This window comes from Psammomys obesus, unplaced genomic scaffold (assembly GCF_907164565.1).
Source record: "Psammomys obesus unplaced genomic scaffold, mPsaObe1.curated_primary_1811, whole genome shotgun sequence".
NCBI lineage: Eukaryota > Metazoa > Chordata > Mammalia > Rodentia > Muridae > Psammomys > Psammomys obesus.
In genome coordinates, this window is record NW_026585644.1 from 15,237,414 (window position 1) to 15,259,641 (window position 22,228).

Genomic DNA, 22,228 nt, shown 5'->3' on the forward strand with positions numbered 1-22,228 from the left:
TCTGTGCTGTGCTGCAGTGCATGTGGATGGCTGGGTCCCTCTGTGCTATGTTGACTTCATGTACTTCACTTCCTTCAGGGTAAACCTGGAATGCCATTTAGGTGGTTTAGGTGCTAGGTTTTTCTGTTTGTTTGTTGTGTTTGTTTTTGAGACAGAGTTGTGCTGTGTAGCCCAGGTTGCCATTGAACTTACTGTAACTTAGGCAAGCGTCAAACTACTAGTCATCCTGTCCCAGCCTCCTAGTGTAGGTACACAGTCCTGAGTCACCACACCCACCTCGTAATAGTTCTGTTTTCACAGGCTCTCCATGTGGATTTCCTATAAGGTCTGCACCAGCTGACATTCTCAGGGCTCTGGCCTTGATTCTGGGTGCTCTGTCTTACATTTTGCTGTATATATGTACCATATAGAGGACAGATTGTATTTCAGATCTTTGTCTGAGCTGAAGAACTAGAAGTTGCCGCTAATCGTCTGGAAAATGCAAATAGAACCCACAGAGAATGATCCCCTCATTCCTGTTAAGATGGCTGTTAACAAAAAGACAGGTGATAGCAATAATCACAGTGAATGGAGCTTAGTAAGCCACCATGGAAAGCAGCCTGGAGGTGCTTCAAGATAAAAACTGGTGTCACATATGGTCCAGCTGGAACCAAAGTCAGTGTCTTAGAGAAAGCCAAACTCCCATGTTCATTACAGCCTCACTCATAACAGAGCTGTCCCCATCAGCCTGAGTACCCATTTCTGGATGCAGAGGTAGAGAGAATGTGGTTGGCACGTGCAGCTGATGGTTTCCCAGTCTTTACAAAGAGACTCCTGTCATTTTGACACATGGAACAACATGAAGGATGAGGTAGTAAATGAAATAATTCAAGCAAAGAAAAGACAGAGACTTGTAGAATTTAAAAAAAAAAAAACTGAACTCACAGAGAGAGTACAGTAGAAGTTTGTGGGAACCAAGTTTGAGGTGAGCTGGGTGAATGAGATCTAGTGTGCAGTATGATGACCCAGTTAAACTGCTCTATAATTAGAGTTTATGACAGCAGTTTTTAAATAACACACACTTACACACACGCACATTTTAACTATGGGTAGTAGTGGTGTTCAGTACACCCTATCCAAATATTAAATCACTATGTTGGACACCCTGAATACACACAAGAGGATCAAGAGTTCAGGGTTACCCTAAATACCAAGTTCAAAGTCAAACTAAGTGTGTGTCTATTTTTATGTCAACTTGACAGAGCTAGAATCACCTGAAAGGAGGGAATCCTAATTGAGAAAATGCCTCCTTGAGATTTGGCTGTAGAACGTTTTCTTAGTAGTGATTGGTGGGGCCATCCCTGGGCTGGTGGTCCCAGGTTTTATAAGAAAGCAGTTTGAGCAAGCTGTGAGGAGCAAGCCAGTAAGCAGCACCCCTCCATGGCCTCTGCATCAGCTCCTGCCTCCAGGTTTCTGCCCTGGTTGAGTTCCTGTCCTATCTTCCTTTGGTGATGAACAATGATATGGAAGTGTAAGCCAAATTAACCTTTTCCTCTCCAGATTGCTTTTGGCCATGGCATTTTATCACAGCAATAGTAACCCTAACTAATACATAGGGGCTATATGAGACTTTGCCTCAAAAAACTATAACAAAAACATTAAATAAATAAAATGTTTTATACTTAGCCACATTCCTTTTCAAAGTAGAATTAGAGGGCTGGAAAGGTGGCTCTGTGGTTAAAAGTGATTTCTACTCTTGTAGAGGACCCAAGTTTGGTTCCCAGTACCCAGGTCAGATGACACACAACCTCCTGTAACTCCAGCTCCAGGAACCTGATGCCTTCCTCTAGCCCCGGCAGGCATTGCACCTGTGGCTTTCACTCACACAAACACAGGAATAAAGTGGAGCTAGAAATCAAATTAAGCAAACGGTTTAATTTTAGCAGTATTTGGGGGCCCACAAAACTTCTTTGAGGATCTCAAGAACTACCTGGTACACAGATATGCCCTTACCGATGCATGAATATTGGACAAACCTTTTGTTGAAGGGGCTGTTTCAGGTAGTCGCTTTGCCAATAACGTATGTGACCCAGAGGTCTCTATGGAATGATAAAACTTTAATAAACCTTACAGTTTGAATTTCTGCTAAGCTGCACTGACCCAGTCCAGTAGCAACCTAAGTGACAGTGGCTGAACTGGATAGGAATTTGTGTCCCTAGAGTGGAATGTGACAAACCACACTGTGGGGTGGCAAGCCACCCCAACAAATGCATGTCCATGACTCCCCACCATCAGGGTGAAAGAAGGTAGGGCTTTCCTGATCCCCACATAAGGCTGTCTGTCCTCCCTTATGCTCACACTGCCCCATCTTGTTATGAACATACCAGGTTCTCTTTGCTCATTCCCTTGACCTCAAGGCCTAAGTGGACAGGGACCAGCCTCAGAGGCCAAGGCACAGAGCTAAGCCAGAGCATAAGCCAGGAGAGTTGCAAGGGTCAGTGGAGGGTTAACACCCTACAGTTCCCTTTTCAGCAGTTTGGCTCCTTTTTGATTCCCAAATGCCCCTGCTTCTTGCAGTTTTATCACCATCTGTGGAAGAACAGACTCAGTGGCGGGCAGCCCCAGCACTACCCCAAATGGACTCAGCTCAGTCTCCTACCTGGGGCGGGGGGGTTGGATGTTAAAAAGAGGAGGAGGAGGAACAAAAGCTGGTTTGCATGACAGCACTGGCTCCATAAGCCTGCTGGCTTGGTCCATCCCCAGAACCCACTGGGGAAGGGGGGAACTGACCCCAGGAAATATTTCCTGTCCAATGAAGCCTAGGTCACTTGGAGGTCAGACTCTTGTTGCTTGTTGAGGAGTAGAATTCTGCAAGTAAGAGAATTAGCCTCAAGCAGTGTTAGGCTCCCTAATTGTTTATCCAACACAATGTGGGCACTTAAATCCACTGGAGAATGAAGTATGTGTACCCTACCCTGTGTCCCTTGGCCCAGGACTCAGCCACTTGACCCCACCAGCCTGCGGATGAGGGTTAGTTAGGCAAAAGTAAAGTATTATATCCCTGGAAGGTAAAAATGGAGATTTATGGGTGACTAAGTCTTTCCTGCCGTGACTTGCCCTGGCACAAAACTTTTGAGGTTCTTGTATCTGTAACCACTGGTGTTGCTGAACTGCTGTACTCTTTGGCTGCACCTGCAGGTGTGTCCAGCATGTGAGTAGGTTCCAGATCTCCTAATCATGGAGGCAACGTTGTGTGTTCCTCTGTGTGTGTGTCATGCACACTCACACTCCTGTCAGCATTGTAGCAAAATAACAGTGTTACAGGTGAGGCGTGTTAAGTGCAGCTAATTCTAGCACGGGGGGGGGGGGGGGGGGGGGGGGGGGGGGGGGGGGAGGAGGCTGAGGCAGAGAACTGGGAGTTGAAGGCCAGCCTGAGTGACACTGCAAGACATGTGTACAGAGTCCTGTGTGTGGACGTATGCCATGTTTTCCTTAGCTAGTTCATGGAGAAACTGTGCTTAACTCTAACAAGTAGAAGAACTGTGCAATGGTGGCACACGCCTTTAATCCCAGCACTCAGGAGGCAGAGGGGATGGATCTCTGTGAGTTCGAGGCCAGCCTGATCTACAAATAGAGTCCAAGACAGCCAAGGCTCTACAGAGAAACCTTGTCTCGAAAAACCATAAGAGAGAAAGGAGGAAAAATTTAACCACTCTAGGATGAAGAAATGGTCCAGTAGTTACGAGCACTTGATATTCTTCTGAGGACTCAAGTTCAATTCTTGGCACCTACATGGCAGCTCACTGCCATCCATAACTCCAGTTCCATGGGATTTGACACTTTCTGACCTCTTCAGGTATCAGGCATGGACATGCATACATGCAGGCCAAACACCTGTGCATATAAAATAAATTTTAAAAAGAGAAAATGTAAAGATTTAATTAATCATTGGGCTGAGCTGGAGAGTTGGTTCAGCAATCAAGATCACTTGCTGCTTTTTCAGAGGACCCAAGTTCATTTCCCAACACCCTGACCTCTGAGAACTCCTCATGCCCCTCAGGAAAATGGCATGGCTTACTCCTGGCTTTTCCTTCATGCTCTATGACCCCCATCCTTTCTTGGGCTAGAGCGGACCTCAGGTTCCAGTTGGATCCCAGCCCATTGAGCAGCAGCACAGCTTCCCCTCATCATTCTGGTGGCCATGAAAGGATGCAAAGCATACAATTCCATCATCCCACTTGCTATCTTCACCTTTAGTTTAGAAACACAGCAGATGTATGTCTGTCATCAGATGTGTGGCGACAGCTTTTGGCTATCCTAAATGAGGCATTGATTAGTCAGGCATACCTTTCTACCCGGAGTCTCCTGTCATATGTAGCAGAATTTTAATTCAGAACATGGCTGCTCTGGCCAAAGATCACATCCAAAAAGACCTTATAGGTCTGAGTGATCCAGCTAAAATATAAACACACGTTTAATCCAGGAGACAGAGACAAGCAGATCTGAGTTCAAGGCCAGCCTAATATAGAGCATGTTTCAGGTAAAGAAAAGCTTTACACACCTTTAATCCCAAACAATGAAGATAAAGATAGTTTGTAGAAGGAAGCACCCATGTTTGAAAGTGATATAATTGAGTGACAGAAAAGGTGACAAATCAGAAAAAGACTTGACAGAATAGTATATGCCCAGCTCTCATGAGAAGAGAGAGGAAAGGGAAGCTACTTAGGAGACAATGCAGAGAAAGAGAGGAAGCTGTTTTACTGGGATAGTAACAGAGAGACAGGTTGCAGAGAGAGAACTCAGATGAAGACTGAATGAGCCAGAGAAGGACAAGGAGCCAGAATATTAGAAAAAAACTGTTGGAGGTAATTTGAAATCAAGCAGAGCAATTCAGGGACAGAGAGCGACAGAGAGAGAGAGAGACAGACAGACAGACAGACAGTGCCCAGACTGAATAAGTCAACTGGGAGAGGAGTTTGAGCCAGAACAGCTGAGTTGAACCAGCGAGCCCAGAACTCAGAAAGAAAAAGAAAGGGTGAGCTTATTAAGCAGTAAGTCTCAGAGGCCTAGATTAGATTGTACAGAGGCTAGAAGCTTCCAGGCTAGCTTCCAAACTAGGCTAGGTTAACAGACGAGGCAGTAAGCCTCCCAGAAAACAACTGAAACAGGTGAATAAAAGTTACTCTTACAGTCATAACTAATCCCTTTTTAATTTTTGCATTATTTGTTAGTGTGTATGTATGTGTGTGTTCTGTGTTCCACGGAGCTTATGTGGAGGTCAGAGACAACCTCATAGAGTTGTTTCTCTCTGTCACCTTTTTGCATGGATTCCAGGGACTGAATTCAGGTTGCCAGGCTTGGCATTGTGGGAGGGAAGCACTGTTACCTGCTGAGCCATCTCCAGTCACTAAACTTCAAGGAAAAGAATTGTAAGGCTAAAATGTATTTACAGTATGAGCTCAGTGGTGATGTCACTGGGATTTAGGAGATGTCTCTGCCTGTCTTGCCTGGCATGTGGATTTCAGTTTGCTTTTGCCCAGCTCTTTGCCCCCACAGCTCCAGGAATTCTCTGCGTTTGGCACTGGAAGCATTTTTGCTATTCATGGAGTCACGCATTTTAGCCCTTTTTAATTTTCCCTTTAAACGTTGCTTGTAGATCACACAGCTGCTCTTGTAGCTGTGATAGTTGGAGTATTTTACCTTATTCCAAAAGCAGAAATTACAAAATTGCTACTACTAAATATTTGACCCAGTGTAGGAAGATGCATGGCCTGGCCTCCTTAGAGCACCAGGCTCATCTGCCACACAGGGCCGGAAATAGCACAGATGCATGTGAGCGCCTGCTGAGGTTGGCAGCCTCCCTCTCCAGGTGTCCAAAGAACAGGCAGCATCAGCAGGACCAGAGGAATCATCTCCAGCAAGCAGGTTTGGGTGCTCCCTCAGCCTATGCCGCACAGAGGCCTGCACTGTCACTGGTGGGAGCATAGTGAATACTTGTCCCCATTTGTCATTGACTTGCTACATCAGTCAGCTCCCTCATGTAGCCTTGGAGAATCAGGAGCTTGTGGTCACTCAGACACTCATCATTTGACACACCCCATACTTCATGTCAGCTAGATTTTTTCCCCATCATTCCAGGTCCTTAGCACCTTTCTTCCTGGAGGCTCACCAGAACCTTTTCTTCCTCCCCGTGGTCTTCTCTGACTCCCCTTGTAAGTAAGTAAAACACTTGAAGTGACACTTACTGCCTTCTACCCTGTTTCCAGATGGACATAATGAAAAAAATCAAGTTGAGACACAAAAATTACCCCAGTGCAGTTTTAAAGTGTGTCCTCTAACTTCAGCAAGCCCAGACAAGACTGGGACAAGAGTCCTGATCACATTGGGCTTGGCTAGTGAACTTATCATTAAGGAGGGGCCACCAGAGGTAAGTTCTCACACACACAGACACACGCACGGTGTCCCAGTAAGACTGAGGAACTTGTGCAGTGTGAACACAGCCCTTGTCAGTCTTCCACATGGTGCCTCTCTGAGTGACCACAGACTCCTGTCTCCAGTGTGTCACCTCAAGGGGGCTCTCCCCTGAACCCACTGCTGAAAGTCCCTATCCTCGACAGGTTGTGGTCTCTGCTGAAAGACTGATCTAGTGGTGATATAGTGCTTTCTTCTCAGACTAAAGAATAGCTGTCAAACCGGGACTCTTCTAGAAGTTACAGCTTAGCTTCCGGCTGATGGCAGTTTTCCTGGGCAGAGCCAGTAGACATTTCTTTGTCTCTTTCCCACATTCTCTCTAGGGAGATGCAGTTAAAGACTTGATGCTTCGTTTCCTGGGTGAGAAGGCTGCAGCGAAGAGACAAGTCTTAAATGCCAGCTCGGTGGAGCAGTCCTTCGTGGGGCTGAAGCAGCTCATTGTAAGTAGACACCCTGATTTCAACATCTTTGATGAGGCCTGGCTTCCTTCATAGTCCTTCCCTGGAAGTTAATTGCTCTGAATAGAAAGTGTTGTGTTCCATGTCAGTGCTGGGCAGCAAAGAGCACTCCATTAACATGCTGATATTTGAACTTCATTTCCTTACTCTGAATGATCAAAGGACTGGAGGCAAGGAGACTCCCATTAGCTACAACAAATACAGATAGGTTATTTTGTTTCGTTTGCTTATACATTTTCATTTTTTGAGACAGAGTGTCACTGTGTCACCCAAACAGGCCTCATTTTCACAGGCTGGAGTGGTCCCCCTCATTCTCTGTGACAACAGGCATGTGCCACCTTGCCTTGATGGTCCTTTCAGATGTATTCCACTTGGTCTGGGTTCACTGTTTAACATTTTCATGTTTTCCTCCATTCTCTGAGCAGGTCTCTCTAATCTGCTAGTCCTGCGCCATTAGCACCACACAGGCTGACCTCTTCCCAGTGAATTCTGAACTGAGAGAGCTTCAGCAGTAGTGGTTGTTCTTCTAGATTACCAGGGGGAAGTCCTGGAGGCTGATCAGACAGGTCTCCTGTAGGGATCCTCGGGCAGCCTTCTGGTAAAGGAATACTCTCAAATGGTAGCCTTGTCTCAGACTGCACCTCCTTCCCCGCCTCACTCCAGATCTCTGGGGTTGCTCCCTCATGGTGTCCCTTTCAGAACGCAGTCCATGGGCGTGCCTTGTAAACGGATCTAGGAAATGAGTCTGACTGAAGAAATGAGAGGTCCAGCCTGTGACCTGACTGTTCAGTCACTACCCTGATTGTGTAACAGACTAAAGGATTCATTCACTTTCAAACTTAGAGTGAGACCAGATCTCCTGCTTCATGCCACTCACTTTTCAGGAGTTCTGTGTCTTGGATTTTGGTTTATTTTGTTTTTTTCCCTGTCATAACTAGTTTTTATTTGATTTTCACCTATTTCAAGCAGGTTTTGAGACCTAAAAATATAATATTTGAGAGGCTTGTGGTTTTAATAAGGATTAACTGCAGATCATCTAAATGAGGTTGCGGGGAGCAGGCGAGATGGCTCAGAGGGTAAAGCCCAGGGACCAGGGTCTAATTCCCAGCACTGACATGGGGAAAGCGGAGAACTGATTCTGAAATTGTCCTCTAATGCCCACATTCCTGCCACGCACACACACACAACACACAAAGTACATACAGAAACTGAAATAAAAGAAATGGTTTTAAGTCAGGTGAAGGAACTGAAAACAGAAGTTTCTGAGTTTATGTTGGAGACGCCCAGTGTTGAGTGTCAGCTCACCCAGCTGGGAGACACTTTTCATGTCACAGAAAGCTCTTAGCTGCATAAGCACTTTATGAAACATTGCAGAGTCAGGTGATCCTCAGACTCTTATTGACATCAGTTCCACCTTCAATACAGATGTGAAAGGCAAGTAAATACACTTGCCAGGGGTTACAGAAGTTTGAGAAGTGTCTTAAGTCACAGCTAGGGGTTAGTAGCTGTCTGATCTTAACAGAGAAATGCAGCTTTGCTCCTTCACTCATTCTCTTAAATTCAGATGCCCAAGCCACATGAAGGATTTTTTAATAAAAAATATTATGTATAGATTTTAGTTTATGTGTGTGAGTGTTCTGCCTACATGCATGTCTGTGCACCATGACAGAAGCAGGCAGCTGTCACCAAGACAGATATTGGCTGCCAGCAGCAGTCTGCCCCTAGAATTGCCTTTCCTCTCAAAATCTTTCACTGTGCTACTGATGTGTTCTCAGAAAGGTCAGAGACCCACATGTGTGGCCTATTACATACATAATCATTAGGGCTTAATTTTCAGTAAGTGTCAATCTAATGTCCCGTTGATTTTCTTACTAAAATGATTCTGTTGTTACTCCTGTGATTAAAAGCTTCATGTAGCTCAGCATGTCGACAATGCCTGTAATTCCAATAGCCTGAGGCCAAGGTGGGAGGATTATGTGTTTGAGACCATTCTGGGATTCAAAGCCAGTCTTTAAGAAAATAAGACTTTGTCAGAGGAAAAAGCAGGATGCTAGTTTGTTGTTGTTGTTTTAAACAAGGATACCTGTGTTAAGAGTCTGTTTTTCTGTCATTGCTGGTAAGATTATGGGTGACCATCTCTATGGCCCATGTGAGCTGATAAGTGAGCAGACCTTTCCATGGAAAGCAGTGGCCATTCCCCTCTCGGTTAGGACTTTTTTTAAGAAAATCACACCTGACTCGACAACAGGCAGGCTTCACTTGAAGCATGACTTCGTTTCCCAGTACATCTCGAAGTCACACACGGGTCCTGTACTGATTGCCGTCTCTCTGCTTTGTGTGTTTCTGCCACCTGTGGTTGTTCCGAGATCTTATTGTTTTCCCCATCCACTGAAAATGCTACAGGCCATTGGAGGTTTTCCAGGGTTCCAGCCAGGGAGCATCTTCAAGATGGGTGTGTTCATAGAAAGGCCGTGCTGTTTAATTGTGTCCTAAGTTATTTGTGCTATCTCTAAGGACAGGAAAGAGTTTCTAAATATCTTTTGCTCAGTTGTGTCAGAGTGTTCTAAGGCTGTAATTTACAGATAAGTGAATGTCACTGCCTGAAGAGAAGGACATTTCAGTCACCTCTGTGGTGGTGTGTGCAGAGTGAATGGTGTCCTTGGAGCACATGTGGACAAGCCATGCACTTCATTGATTGCTCAGATACGTCTCACTGGACAATTTGTCTTAGCTTTTGAAATCAGAGAATGCCTGTGCTCAGTTTTCAAATAGTCTTGTCTTGTTTCCTAGTTTTTAAAAAATAATATGTATTTAAATTTAGAAATTTTTCTCCTATTTAACTTCATCATCAGAGTGCTATATGGCCTATCCAGTAGAGGTGAAGTTTCCATAAGATTCTGGGAGCCTAAAGTATTATGAGGCATGCTTAAAACTCTAATTTAAAAATAATTTTTAACTAAATATTTCCAACATCTAGCATTGAAAATAGAAGGGAAACAAGAAGGTACAAAATGCTGAGAATAGGAAAAAAAAAAAAAAAAACACTAAGAAAATAATTATCATTTTAAACAGCAGGAGGTGGGTGAGTGATCGTAAGAAGTAATGCTGGGGCCGGGAGTGTAGCTCAGTGGTGGGGTGGTTGCCCAGTATGTCCAGCTTCAGCTCTGGCACCACCACCAGCCCCAAAAACCTAAATACCAAAGGAAAACAACAAAAAAGACAACTGCTTTGAGAAAAATCTAAAGCTTTGAGTATGTGGAACTGACAGAAGATATAAATAGAATACATTTACATATAAATATAAAAAGAACTCCTCAAACTTAGAAGGAAAAGAAATAGGCTGATAGGAGAGAACATAAAGAGGCTCATGGAAGTTAGGTGGCCAGTAAATATGGGAAGTGCTCAACTCCAGCAAAGAAGCATAAACAGAACAGGATCATCCCAATCCTAGCAGCTTGGAAGAGGTCAGCAGCACAGCCACTGACTGGAACAGGAGTCATAAAACTTGCCTTTTCAGAACAAAGTGACAGCAGCTAGTGACATGAATTGTCTTAGTTAGGTTTCCTCTGCTGTAATGAAACACCATGACCAAAGAAAGGGTTCATTTGGCTTAAACATCCTGAATTACAACTCACTGAGAGAAGCCAAGACAGGAACTCAAGCAGGAACCTGGAAGCAAGAGCTGATGTAGAGGCCATGGAGGAGTGCTGCTTACTGGCTCGCTCCCTATGGCTTGGTCAGCCTGCTTTCTTACAGAACGCAGGACCACCAGCCCAGAGGTGACACTGCCCCCTTTTGAGCTAGGCCCCCTCTGCCGTCAATCATCAATCAAGGAAATGCACTACAAGCTTCCCCCACAGACCAGCTATAGTAGAAACATTTTCTCGATTGAGGATCTCTCTTTCTATGTAATTGTAGTATGTGACTAGGTGACATAAAATCAGCCAGCACATGAATGTTCTGTAACCTTTGACCCCACAGTCCCACTTCCAATGTTAGGCTTTAGAAAACTTCTTGGAAGGCCAGCTGTGGTGGTTCACACCTGCAGTCCCAGCAGGAGATTGGGAGATGGAAGCAGAAGGATCCAGAGTTCTAGGCCAACCTCAGGTGTGTAACAAGTTTAAGGCCTAAGGTACATCAGATCCTATCTTAGAGATCCAGAACACACCCCAGAAGTTCCCAGAGAAAGGATAGGGTTGTAGCTTAGTGACAGAGCACTTGTTTGGTACGCACAAGGCCCTGAGTAGGGAGGCCTAAGGGATTATGGTTGACAACAAAGACAGGGTTTCACAAGAGACAAAGCAAAAAGAAAGGAACACCTAGACCCCCAGCCATGCAGGTGGAAGCAGGAGGGTCAGCTTCCAGCCTGAGCTGCAAATTAAGAATGTCTTGAAACAACAACAAACCATAGCAAACAGTAAAAACCTCTCGTGTGCAGGTATAGAAAGATATACCAAAAATATTTCTTACTAGCAGGCATGGTGGTGAACATCTTTAATCCCAGTACCATGAGGCAGAGGCAGGCACAAATCTCTGCGTCTACCACCAGCCTCGTCTACAAATCAAGTTCTAGGCCAGCCAAGGCTAGATAGTGAAACGCTATTTCAAAAAAAAAAAAAAAGTTACAAAGGCTGACAGCTGATAAGAGTGCTTGCTTGTATAAGCATGGGGGCAGGATTCAGATCCCTGGCACTCACATAAAAGCCAGGCATGGTTGCATATTCCTATAATTGTAGCAATGGGAAAGAAACATACAGGTCCTAGGAACTTGCTGGCTAGCCAATATAACCAAAAAAAAACAAGATTCCAGTACAGTGAAAGATGATGTTTCAAAGGAATAACGCAGAGAGCAGTAGAAGCAGACACCCAACTTTTTTCTCTGGCCTCTACATACATATTTGTAACTACAACAAAGAAAACCATGTTATGTACAGTCAGTTAAATGCTTTGGAGCAATTGAAATAACTGAGCCACAGCCACATTCATCAACATGGATAAATTTGAAAAGCAGTATTGAACAATAAAAGCAACTTCACAAGCTTGTCTAGAGGGTCCCAGGTTATATTCATATGTGGAAACTGCTGGATGCCACCTTAGCCATGACTCAGAAAACCAGGCAAACTGTATGTTTTTCTGTTAGTAATCTACCCAGCTCACTTCTCACCTGCATGTTCTCCCAGCACCTCTAACAAGTTATCCCCCATATTAACAGCTCTGAGAGGTCTTGTTCTTTGCTACATTGGCTCTTCCATGCCCTTGTGACATCCCTCCCTCACTCTTGAGGAATCCATGACAGAACAGTGACAACTCTGCCCCACTGGCTCCCAAAGGATCTAATGGCAGATTAGTGAGGAGAGATGGCTGTAGTCACTGTTCACTCCCTTGGTGACAAGATATGCTTGGGCCTGAAAATGTCTGAAATACAAAGTAAACAAGGCAAATATTGTTTTTAATTTATTTAATTTTTTTTTTATGTGCATCAGTGTGAAGGCGTCAGATCTCTTGGAACTGGAGTTACAGACCGTTGTGAGCTGCCATGTAGGTGCTGGGAATTGAACCCGGGTCCTTTGGAAGAGCAGACAGTGCTCTTAAACACTGAGCCATCTCTCTAGCCCCAAGGCAAATATTTTGAATTCTCTCACCAGGAAATAAAGACCTGGGGAGGCAGAGTTGAAGTGATGAGCTAGATTTACTGGCATGTACTGTGTAATCTCCTCCCTCATCTCTTGGTGACTGTTTAAAAAGCAGTCTGAGATACAGACTTGCAGGCAGAACACCAATATACATAAAAACAAAACAAAACAAGCCTTTTAGGGCCGGAGAGATGGCTCAGAGGTTAGGAACACTGGTTGTTCTTCCAAAAGACCCGGTTCAATTCCCAGCTTCTACATGGCAGCTCACAGCTGTCTGTTAATTCCAGTTTCAGGGGATCTGACATCTTCACAATACACATACTTGCAGGCAGAATACCAATATACATAAAAACAATCAAAAAGCAGTCGGAGTGAAATCACCCCTTCCTGTTTCCCACTTACCTGGTTGACCCAGGCTAGACCAAGGATCCAAATCACTAGTAGCAATTGGTCCTGAGCTACCAGGACCCTTTCTGCCTGTATGTTTCAAATCTGAGCCTGGTCCTTGACCCTCTACCACAAGCTGCTTGTCCCCAGATGCCCTAACGCCCTCCCTCTCCCCATTCTCCTGAGAAATGAAGGTGGCAGAGCTCTCGGGATGCTGCCCTGGGTTATGGTGTGTTATGGTAAGGAGGAAGTAGGTCCTTGTGACTCCCAGAGTTTGGCTGTCAGGTTAGTGTTAGTGTTTTCAGATGTAAATGTGTGTCTTGTATAGAGCAGTTATGGCAGATATCTGCAAATTATGGCAGTTATCAGGGAAATATACGGTCAGGCATCTGTGGGAATGTTGCTCTGGAAGGGGCTGCTAACACCATAAGACTTCTGCATCCTGCTTATCCAGGGAAGAAGCCACCTCCCAAAGATGTACATTTACTTAAAAGATGAATGATTAAGATGGTGGGTTTTGCTTCGTTTTTATTAGCAGATCTAGTTTGAGATATAGAAGACAACTCAGTGTGTGGAATCACAGTGGGCTCCACAGGGTTTTTAAGACATTTCAGTGTTTTTAATCACTCATGGAACACTTCATATCTGCAAATTCCTTACAAATAATTTTATTGCACATTTAAATGTTTTATTTGTAGTGGGTATCCATACAGAGTGGTTATAAAATGAGATAGGAGCCTTTACTGCATAAGAATTGTTTTAAAATATGTGAACAGATTTTTCGCATGTACATATTTTTGCCCATACACATTCTAATTGCCTTTTCTAATGTGTTAAATAGATAACAACATACAGTGTGGCAACATAAAACTTAACATCAGGAGATTCAGTATCTACTGCAGTCATTCCTTGGTATCTACAGAGATGGTTTTCAGGAACCCCACAGATACCAAAACCTGTGGGTGTTCCAGTCCCTCAATTGCCATGGCGTAGTGTCTGTTTGTTTCTTATACAACCCCCATTATAGTTGTCCCCACTGCATTCGTTGAGACACTGATGCCCACAAGTGTGTTGCATGCAGCTGTTGGGCTACATGGGGCAGGGTTCGTCTGGCATGGACACAGCCCACATGTGCTTTTCTAACACTGTCCATTGATTAGATGTGCACCTGCAGATTGTGAAAGTACAGGGGGCTGCTGGGTCTAAATCCTTAAACTCTTCAACCCACTCCTGTGCCAGACCTCTGCTTGCTGCTTGCCTGAGCCCACCAAGGCCACCTTCGGCAGCTGGAAGGAGTGTGGTGACTGCTGAAGAGTCGAGCAGGGCTGTGTGGCCACAGGAAGCAAATGGGAGGGGCGCGCTCATTAGTCACTAGTTACAGCTCATTAGTTACAGCTCCTGTGTGTGCTGGTTCTAAAGTACCAATTGAAAAGGCCTCACTGGGTACGTTGGAGGTGGAGCCATCACTGCAGAGGGATGAGGGCAATGGGCATGCCCATTTCCAGAGGGCCAGAAAGTGGGAGCTTTGGGGGAGGAAGGGCAGCTTTTCATTCACAATGCTCCTGAGTTTGCAGATGGAATATTTGTGTTAGTATGTAGATGCATACAAGGCCTCTTCCATATTTATGTATACATGATGTAGATGTGTCTATAAAGATTTTTTTTACAAAAAAAATACGAAGGCGTATTTACAAACACACTACACTCAAATTTCACATGATATTTTCCTATAGTTTTGTATATAAGCATTTTCCTTTTATTATATCCCTTTTTCAGCAGCCATATTTACTAACCCAAGGGTGGCCCTAGTTTAGCTAACACTTGAAATAGCTACATGTGAAATGTTGGTGCTAAGAAAACTGAGCAGTAGTGAAGTAATCTATCTGGAGGCTGCCCATTGACCTGAGCCAGTTCCCCCATCCTAGGTGATAAGGACGCTTTCACTGGAGTACAGTGGCTTTGCTCATGTACCTCCACCACCTCTGCCTTTCAGATTTCCTGTTGCTCTGCTCTCCTTCCCCTCCACTCCTGCTGCTGAACCGGTGTGAACTAGTCTGTGTTTCCACTAACAACTAGTTTGTTGGGACTTCTCTCCCAGAGTACAAGAAAGGCTATAGTGGCCTGCTTGAATGATGACAGGATGGTTTGGCCATCGTGCACATTTTCTACAGAGCTGGTCCTACTCCTGTTGGCTCCTGTGGCCACCACAGTCTTGTGTGGCTCTCCAGCAGTTACCATGTTCCTCCCCGCCTCTGAGTGGTGACCATGTTGAGGTCAGGCGAGCAGCAAGATGAGCAGGTCAAGCATGGTGTGCTGTGCACTTCCCTCAGTGGTGCCACCATGGCGCTATAAAGCCATGGTATACAGAGCAGCCAGTGAGGGTCCTCACGACACACCCTGAGGCAGAGCCCCTACCCACGACTCCTTCAGTTAGTCTCAAGAGAAAAATGACAAAGGGTGTGGCCATCTTTGAGGTAGTTAAAACATACTGTTTTCCAGAAAGAGTTAGTATATTTACATTGATCCTCATTTCACTTTAGTTGTCAACTTATTTGCCCTCACTTTCATCCTTTAAAACTTCTTTCTGATTTCTTAGGCTAACAAAGACATCTGCTTTTTCATAGCTTCTGTTAGTATAAGTAAACACTTTTATTTATTGTCATTTTGTTTTGCTATGAGTTTACTGTCTGCTCCCAATTCTTTGGAAGTCTGTTTGAGAAATGCTGTAATAAAGAATACTTTTCTAGGCTGGGATGGTAGGCCAGCCAATAAAGCACTTCCTCTACAAATTACAGACCAGAGTTTGATCACTAGAACATGTGTTAAAACACAGTGCCTGTTTTTACACATGTTTGTAATCATATGCTTGTAATCCCAGCAGTGGGGAAACAGAACAGATGGACCTCAGCACTCATTGGTCAGCCAGTCTGGCCTACTTGGTTATGAGAGACCCTGTGTCAAGAAAACAAAGCAGAGCAAATCTGAAGAAGGTTGTCCTCTAACTTCCACATCCATATACAAATATGCCCAAACCCGTTTCCATTCTCAGTTCCATGTGAAGTTAAATGCTAAGGAATGAAACTGTTAGATATTGTTGATCTTTGGCTGGCCACTGATCATTGACACCCAACATTCCTTTATCCTCAAGAATTGAATCCCATCCTCAGTTCAGTACAGCCATGCTGACCATGTACATGAGGGAATGAAGAGCAGGAAAGTTTGCCAAGCTCTGGAAGGTGAGTCTGTGCCCACAGCCCTGCCAGCTGGATTAGAGGAAGACCAATGTGAGTCCAGAATAGAGCAGGCTGGGAGGGATTGGAGACAAGGACGGGCAGCGACAGTTTCTCAGAGGTGGCCAGTAAGAGCCAGGTGAAGCTCTTTTGAATAATTGATGTAATTATGCTTCCCCTAATGGTCACATCAGCCCTAGGCAGTTCACAGTGCTGATTCAGGAGTGTGCTTACACAGGTAAATGAGGGAAGAGACCTAGCCAGGCTGTGGGCTCCATACAGTTATATAATGACAACAATAAGGAAAGTGTAGGAGACACATACTTAGTAAGCACCTGCTGTGTACAGAGGATGTATTGTGTGTTGTGCCCAAGTAAGCAATCATCCATGCTCCAGGACCTGTCCCCAAGACACCAACAACTGCTTTGTGGCAGTGGCATGCCCCAGGGCTGCCCAAGGTGCCCTGTAACAACCGTTAACTCCTGTTCATAGTTTCACAAGCAAACAGGCAGGTGTGTGCTCTCTAACCTATGTAGCCATTAGATACTTTTCCGGATTTCTATTTTCACCCTTCTTCCATCTGTGTCAGTGAGAAGTTGACTCCTTGTCCTCAATGGAGCAAGATCTGGATTTTTTTTATCTAGCACAATTAGGCCTTACCCAGGTGCACATTATCTTAGGCCTGCCATACCTTTATATTTTGGTTTTTGAGTTTGGGGTTTTATCATTGTTATTTGTTTGTTCATGGGACTTTTTGTTGGTTTTTGTTTTGTTCTATTTTTTCAGTTAGGGTTTCTGTTGTTGTAAAGGGACACCATGACCACAGCAACTCTTATAAAGAAAGGTATTTCATTGGAGATGGCTTACAGTTCAGAGCTTCAGTCCATTATCATCATGGTTGGAAGCATGGTAGCATGCTGGCAGACATGGTGCTGGAGACTGAGAGCTCTACTTCCAGATCAGCAGGCCACAGGAAGAAAGTGAGACACTGGGCCTATCTTGAGCATCTGAAACCACAAAGCCCACCCCCAGTGACACACTTCCTCCAACAAAGCCACACCCACTCCAGCAAGATCCTACTCCCTTAATGGTGCCACTTCTCCCTATTAGGCCTATGGGAGCCATTTTCTTTCAAACCACCACACTCAGACAGGTCTCAGATTCACTGTGTACCCTCAAACTATATAAGGCATATGCCCCCATACCCATGTCCACTTTTCCTGCTTGGGATATAGATATACAGGCCAATTTGGGCCTACAGCAGTTGCTGTGCTCTGATCAGCACAGAGTCCCCACTGCCCAACACCCTGGGCCATCCTCTGAGCCCTGCTTCCCTGCAGCTTTGTAGCTTCCTGAACTCAGTGTGCTCTCTTCCCAAGCTCCACAGGTTTCCAGTTCCACATAGGCTAGGTTCTCCATTCCCTCGGGCCACTTGTTATCTTGTAAGACTCCATGCACTGTGGTCTCAGTAGCCCAGGTGGGTTTTCCACTGATCTTATAAATATGTATACGAGCAAGCATGCATCTTCTCACTTCTTCCTGCATGTGTGCATACGTGTAAATCCAATAGGTACTTCAACTATCTGGAATTAAATTGAGTCCACATTGCCAAACCATGTCCTTCCCATCTCCCTGTCTCTGGCTTGTATCTTCTCACCTGCATTCACAGATCAGAATCTAAAATTCATTCCACCCAGTCCCCCAGTATATCATCACTGACCTAGTTCTCCACTCCTGCACACAGTCGTATGACACCAGTTCTCATCCCTCAGATTGCTCAAGTTTTCTGTCAAAGGGATGGTTAAATTTTTAATTTTGAACTTCTCACCTCTGGCATGCTACACTGTTTTGGTAATCACTCTAAATTGATAATGAGAAAAAAAGAAATGGAAAATATGTACATACAGGTGTCCTTTTTTGTCATTGCATTAGCCCAATAAAATGCCTGTCATCTCATAGGGCAGTGTCTTACTCTCTGTTCCAGTCCAGTCAGACCTGCCTTCATGCCACAGCCCTCCTGAAGTAACAGCCGGCATTTGCTCTACACAGCCGTAGAGTGATACACAAGGCTTCCTGGCCATGCAGTATCTGTGGCAGCTATACATCTCTATCATAGCTGGGCACAGTCCATGGTTTCACTGTAGCCACACCCAGAGAAGTCTAGTATAGCATCCAGCTCAGTGCCAGCCTTAGCTGTAAACAGTCTCCTGACTATGTCACTTACATCACGCCTTGTAAACCCACCCACATCTTCAAGAAGCCTCACACTTTCAGCCAGCACTCTTGGAAGTTTGTGGGTGCTGCTGAAGCCTCACCTCACCTGCCTCCCACTCACCCCTTCCCAATCAAGTGGCTCACCCCAGCCTCATCCTCACTTTTTCGGTCCACCCTCATGCCTTTGTGCCCCTCATCCTCACACTCCTCATCCCCTTACTCCCACCACGCTCCAAGGCTTTGCACGCTGTCTTCCTCTGGAGTCCCTGCCTCTCCTGCTTACTGGAATGTTCTTACCAGTTCACAAGGCAGATCTTTTCCTGGGGGAAGGCTGCCCAACTCTGTTTACACCAAGTGCCACTAGCAGGCAAGGCCCACATGCCCGAGCAGGAGCATAGGAAAAGGGCAGCAGGGCACTGTGCTAGCCCGAGGTCTACACCAACTCAGATCAGAACTGGCTCCCACTGGACAGATCTTTCCCTCTCTTACTCTCTCACATTTGTAATTCAAAGCGAGTACACATAGGTGCTTGTTGCAAGGTGTGGGCATTGCTGAGTTTATGAGAGAGAGAGAGCATTTCGGTAAATCATCGTAAGGAATCTGAAGATATCTCTGAGCTGTGAACTAGAGTGTGGGGTGGGGAACACACACCAGTTTCATCCTAGCAGTTGACTGCTGGTTTCTCACCAGTCATAAGGCTGTGCCCTGCTCTCAGAAAAGCCATAGACTATCTTGCTGTGAATGGTAAGTAACCAGTGTCTAGAAATACCTGGCTGAACAACATCCTCCTCACCAGGAGGAGGCAAGGCTCCTGTGCTTTGATCCTCTAGCTAGCATTTGGAGCTTCCTGGATAGTTGGGCTGGCGTAGTCTGTCACCTCTGTAGGAACAAGGAGGAAAAGCTGAGAAGCCCATCCACCTCATGGGAACCACAGCACCCTATGGAAGCAGCCTCATCTGGAACACTGGGGATGCAGGTGCTGCCAGAACGTGGCATAATGGGCATGCAAAGCCTCTCTGGAAAGCTGTCTAGCCACTCCTTACAAAGCTAAGCATATTATCACCATACAGCCCAGCAACTGAAGTGTTGTATTACCCTGCTACGCCTTTCATCCCATTAAGCTGAAAACACCTACACAGAAACCCACACCTAAATGTTGATAGCAGCTGTATTCACGTTTGCCAAGGGCTAGAGGTGGGCACAATGCCATATGAACAGAATGACCCTCAGCTGCCATTAGGACAGCAGGAACTGAGCTGCAGGCAGCACTGGGACAGTCAGGGCACGTGCCAGGGAACACAGCTGTTCAGCCCAGAGCACAAGCCACCTTGAAGGTGTAGTCCTGTACTCATCTTTCCTCACAAGCAGCCTCAGTTGGTGTGCACACCCACACTGTCATCCAAGATGAAAAGAAAGGGTTCTCTCACAGGGAGTGGGGCTGGCTGGAGTGTGCTGCCAGACACTTCGGGTGTTTTCCTATGTGCCGCTATCAACCGCTAGCTACCCTCCAAGCATAGTGTCATTCTTATTAGAACAGCTGTGGCTACTCGAAAGCAACTCCAGCAATATCAGGAGAGGTGGGGAGGCCACTGGACACTCAGCTGAGAGTGCTACTCCCCCCTCCTGCCCCTCCCAGCCAGCTGCATGCAGCTGCCCTAGTTGCATGTGCTTTCCTCAGGAGATGGTTGAGTGTAGAGACGTTTGAAGGGGCCAGTCCAGTCTGTGGAGCTATGGGGGAGTTATCCGTTCCAGGGTGGAACTTTCTGGTGGCATGGCTGCTTTGGGGTTTCCCTGGCTCCTGTAAGTAACCCCAACTATGCTCTCTAAGGAAAACAATAAACCCATGGGTTCCCCGGGTTGGACTGAAGTTTATCATTGATGACTGTAAGGAGGGGTAATGTGTCTATCTCCCCTGGGAAAGTCTGCACAACAGCCTGTCGTTTAATCTTTCACTTGTGAGGCATAGTCCATGGTCTCAGCTTGTAAATTCAGGCTGCCCCTGAACCCTCACCAGTGAGGCTTTTGTCTCCTGACTGACATGGCAGCCCCTTGCCTCAGCAACCTCATGAAGCTGTAACAGGCATATCTGCTCCTACTCAGGAATCCCAATGAAAAGTTAAGACCTGTTGTCTCATGTTGAGCTTTCCATGAGCAAAGCCTGGTGTTGTTTCCTCACTAATTTCGGGTCTTCCTGCTATACAGAAAGTAGCAGAAGGGGTTGGGTGCACAAGTTCATACATAGAGAACTTGTGTGACAGACTCTTAATAGATCTTTAAAGAAGCTCAGATCTCTCCCATGCTTTGAACTTTTCAGGGGCTTCCAATAGCCCTTTAAATTAGGTCTAGAAGGCCTTTTTATGCTCCTCTTGGATTTACCTGGACCCAGCTGTCTTGGCCTTTCTTCCTCCAGCACCGCTTTTTGGTTATGCTCCCAACATTATTTATGGTGCTCGTTCTGCCTGAAGACTCCCTCCCTTTCCTTTTTCTTTTCCTGCTTGCTTCCCAGATGTTGTGTTCTGTCCCTCCTTATCCTTCCTATTTATCACATCTGAGATTCAGTCTGGCCACCCAGCTGTATATGCCTGCCGCATTCACACATTAAATATCTTAGAGAACCACTGGGCCTACACATGGTCATGCCTGTCTTCCTGTGAGATCCTAGCAATAATCAGGCCATTCACCACTTTGTCCAGAGCAGGTGTTGGCAGCCTGTTTGTGGACTGACTCATGTGGCCACATCTACAGTGTAGTTAGTGCTGGTTATGTTGAGAAACTATGTTTGAGCATCTTTTAGTTCCTGCAAAGGTCAAACCACTGATGTCCTGAAGTTATGCCTTGTGATTCCTTTGTCATATACAGTGAAGAAACAAAAATAAGAGTCCAAACAAATGAGTTGTTTGCCCTTGTTACCAGCCTTTTCTTTTTTTAAATATAATATTTTATTTTTGTTTTTATTAATTACAGTTCATCCCCTTTGTATCCCACCTGTAGCTCCCTCCCTCTTCCCCTCCCATTCCCACACTCCCTCCCTCTTCTCCACCCATGACCCTCACCCAGTCCACTGATAGGGGAGGTCCTCCTTCCTTCCCTTCCATCTGATCCTAGTCTATCATGTCTCATCAGGAGTGGTTGCATTGTCTTCCTCTGTGGCCTGTTACCAGCCTTTTCATGCTTCAAGTTGTGACTGGAAGTAGCATGAAGGAAATGTGCTGTGTGTTGGTAGACAGTCCTGCCATGCACTGCCTTCACCTAGTTCACTTTCTATTAATATTGAAGTAGAATTGTACTGAATATACAAGACGCCATATTTTATGTGGGCACACACAAGAAATATAACACATTTAACATAAAATTGAACTGATTATATATTGACAGAAATCATAGTCTAGAGCTATCTGCTACAGAGGAAATCAGTGTTACTAGGGGCTAGGAGAGCTGTACAGTAAGATCTCCTCATATTGTAGGCATCTATCTTTCTTTCTTTTCCCCTCCCTTTGATTTTTTTGAGACAGAGTTTCTCTGTGTAGCCTTGGCTGTCCTGGACTCACTTTGTAGACCAGGCTGGCCTCAAACTCATAGAGATCTGCTTGCTCTGCCTCCCAAGTGCTGGGATTACAGGCATGCCCTGCCACTGCTCCCAGCTTGGCATCGTTCAATTTTAATGTTGTGATCTGAATATCTTGACTGGCAGTTGCCTCTTACATTTTACTGCCAGATCACACTGGCTATGCTGTCAAGTGACACTACCCAGCGGCTTTTGCCCTGATTGCTACGATTGGGGTGGCACTACTCCCACAAAGCAAGAAAGTTGTGTGTGTGTGTGTGTGTGTGTGTGTGTGTGTGTGTGTGTGTGTGT

General features: G+C 45.4%; 1 protein-coding gene across 1 annotated transcript in view; it reads left to right on the top strand.

Moving 5' to 3' along the window:
- Trappc12 (trafficking protein particle complex subunit 12) overlaps nt 1–22,228 on the top strand; it is a 61,317-nt gene that overhangs the window by 6,383 nt on the left and 32,706 nt on the right. Inside the window, exon 3 of the mRNA XM_055624980.1 lies at nt 6,774–6,890. Coding sequence (XP_055480955.1) covers nt 6,774–6,890 — 117 coding nt within the window. The remainder of the gene's footprint in view (nt 1–6,773; nt 6,891–22,228) is intronic.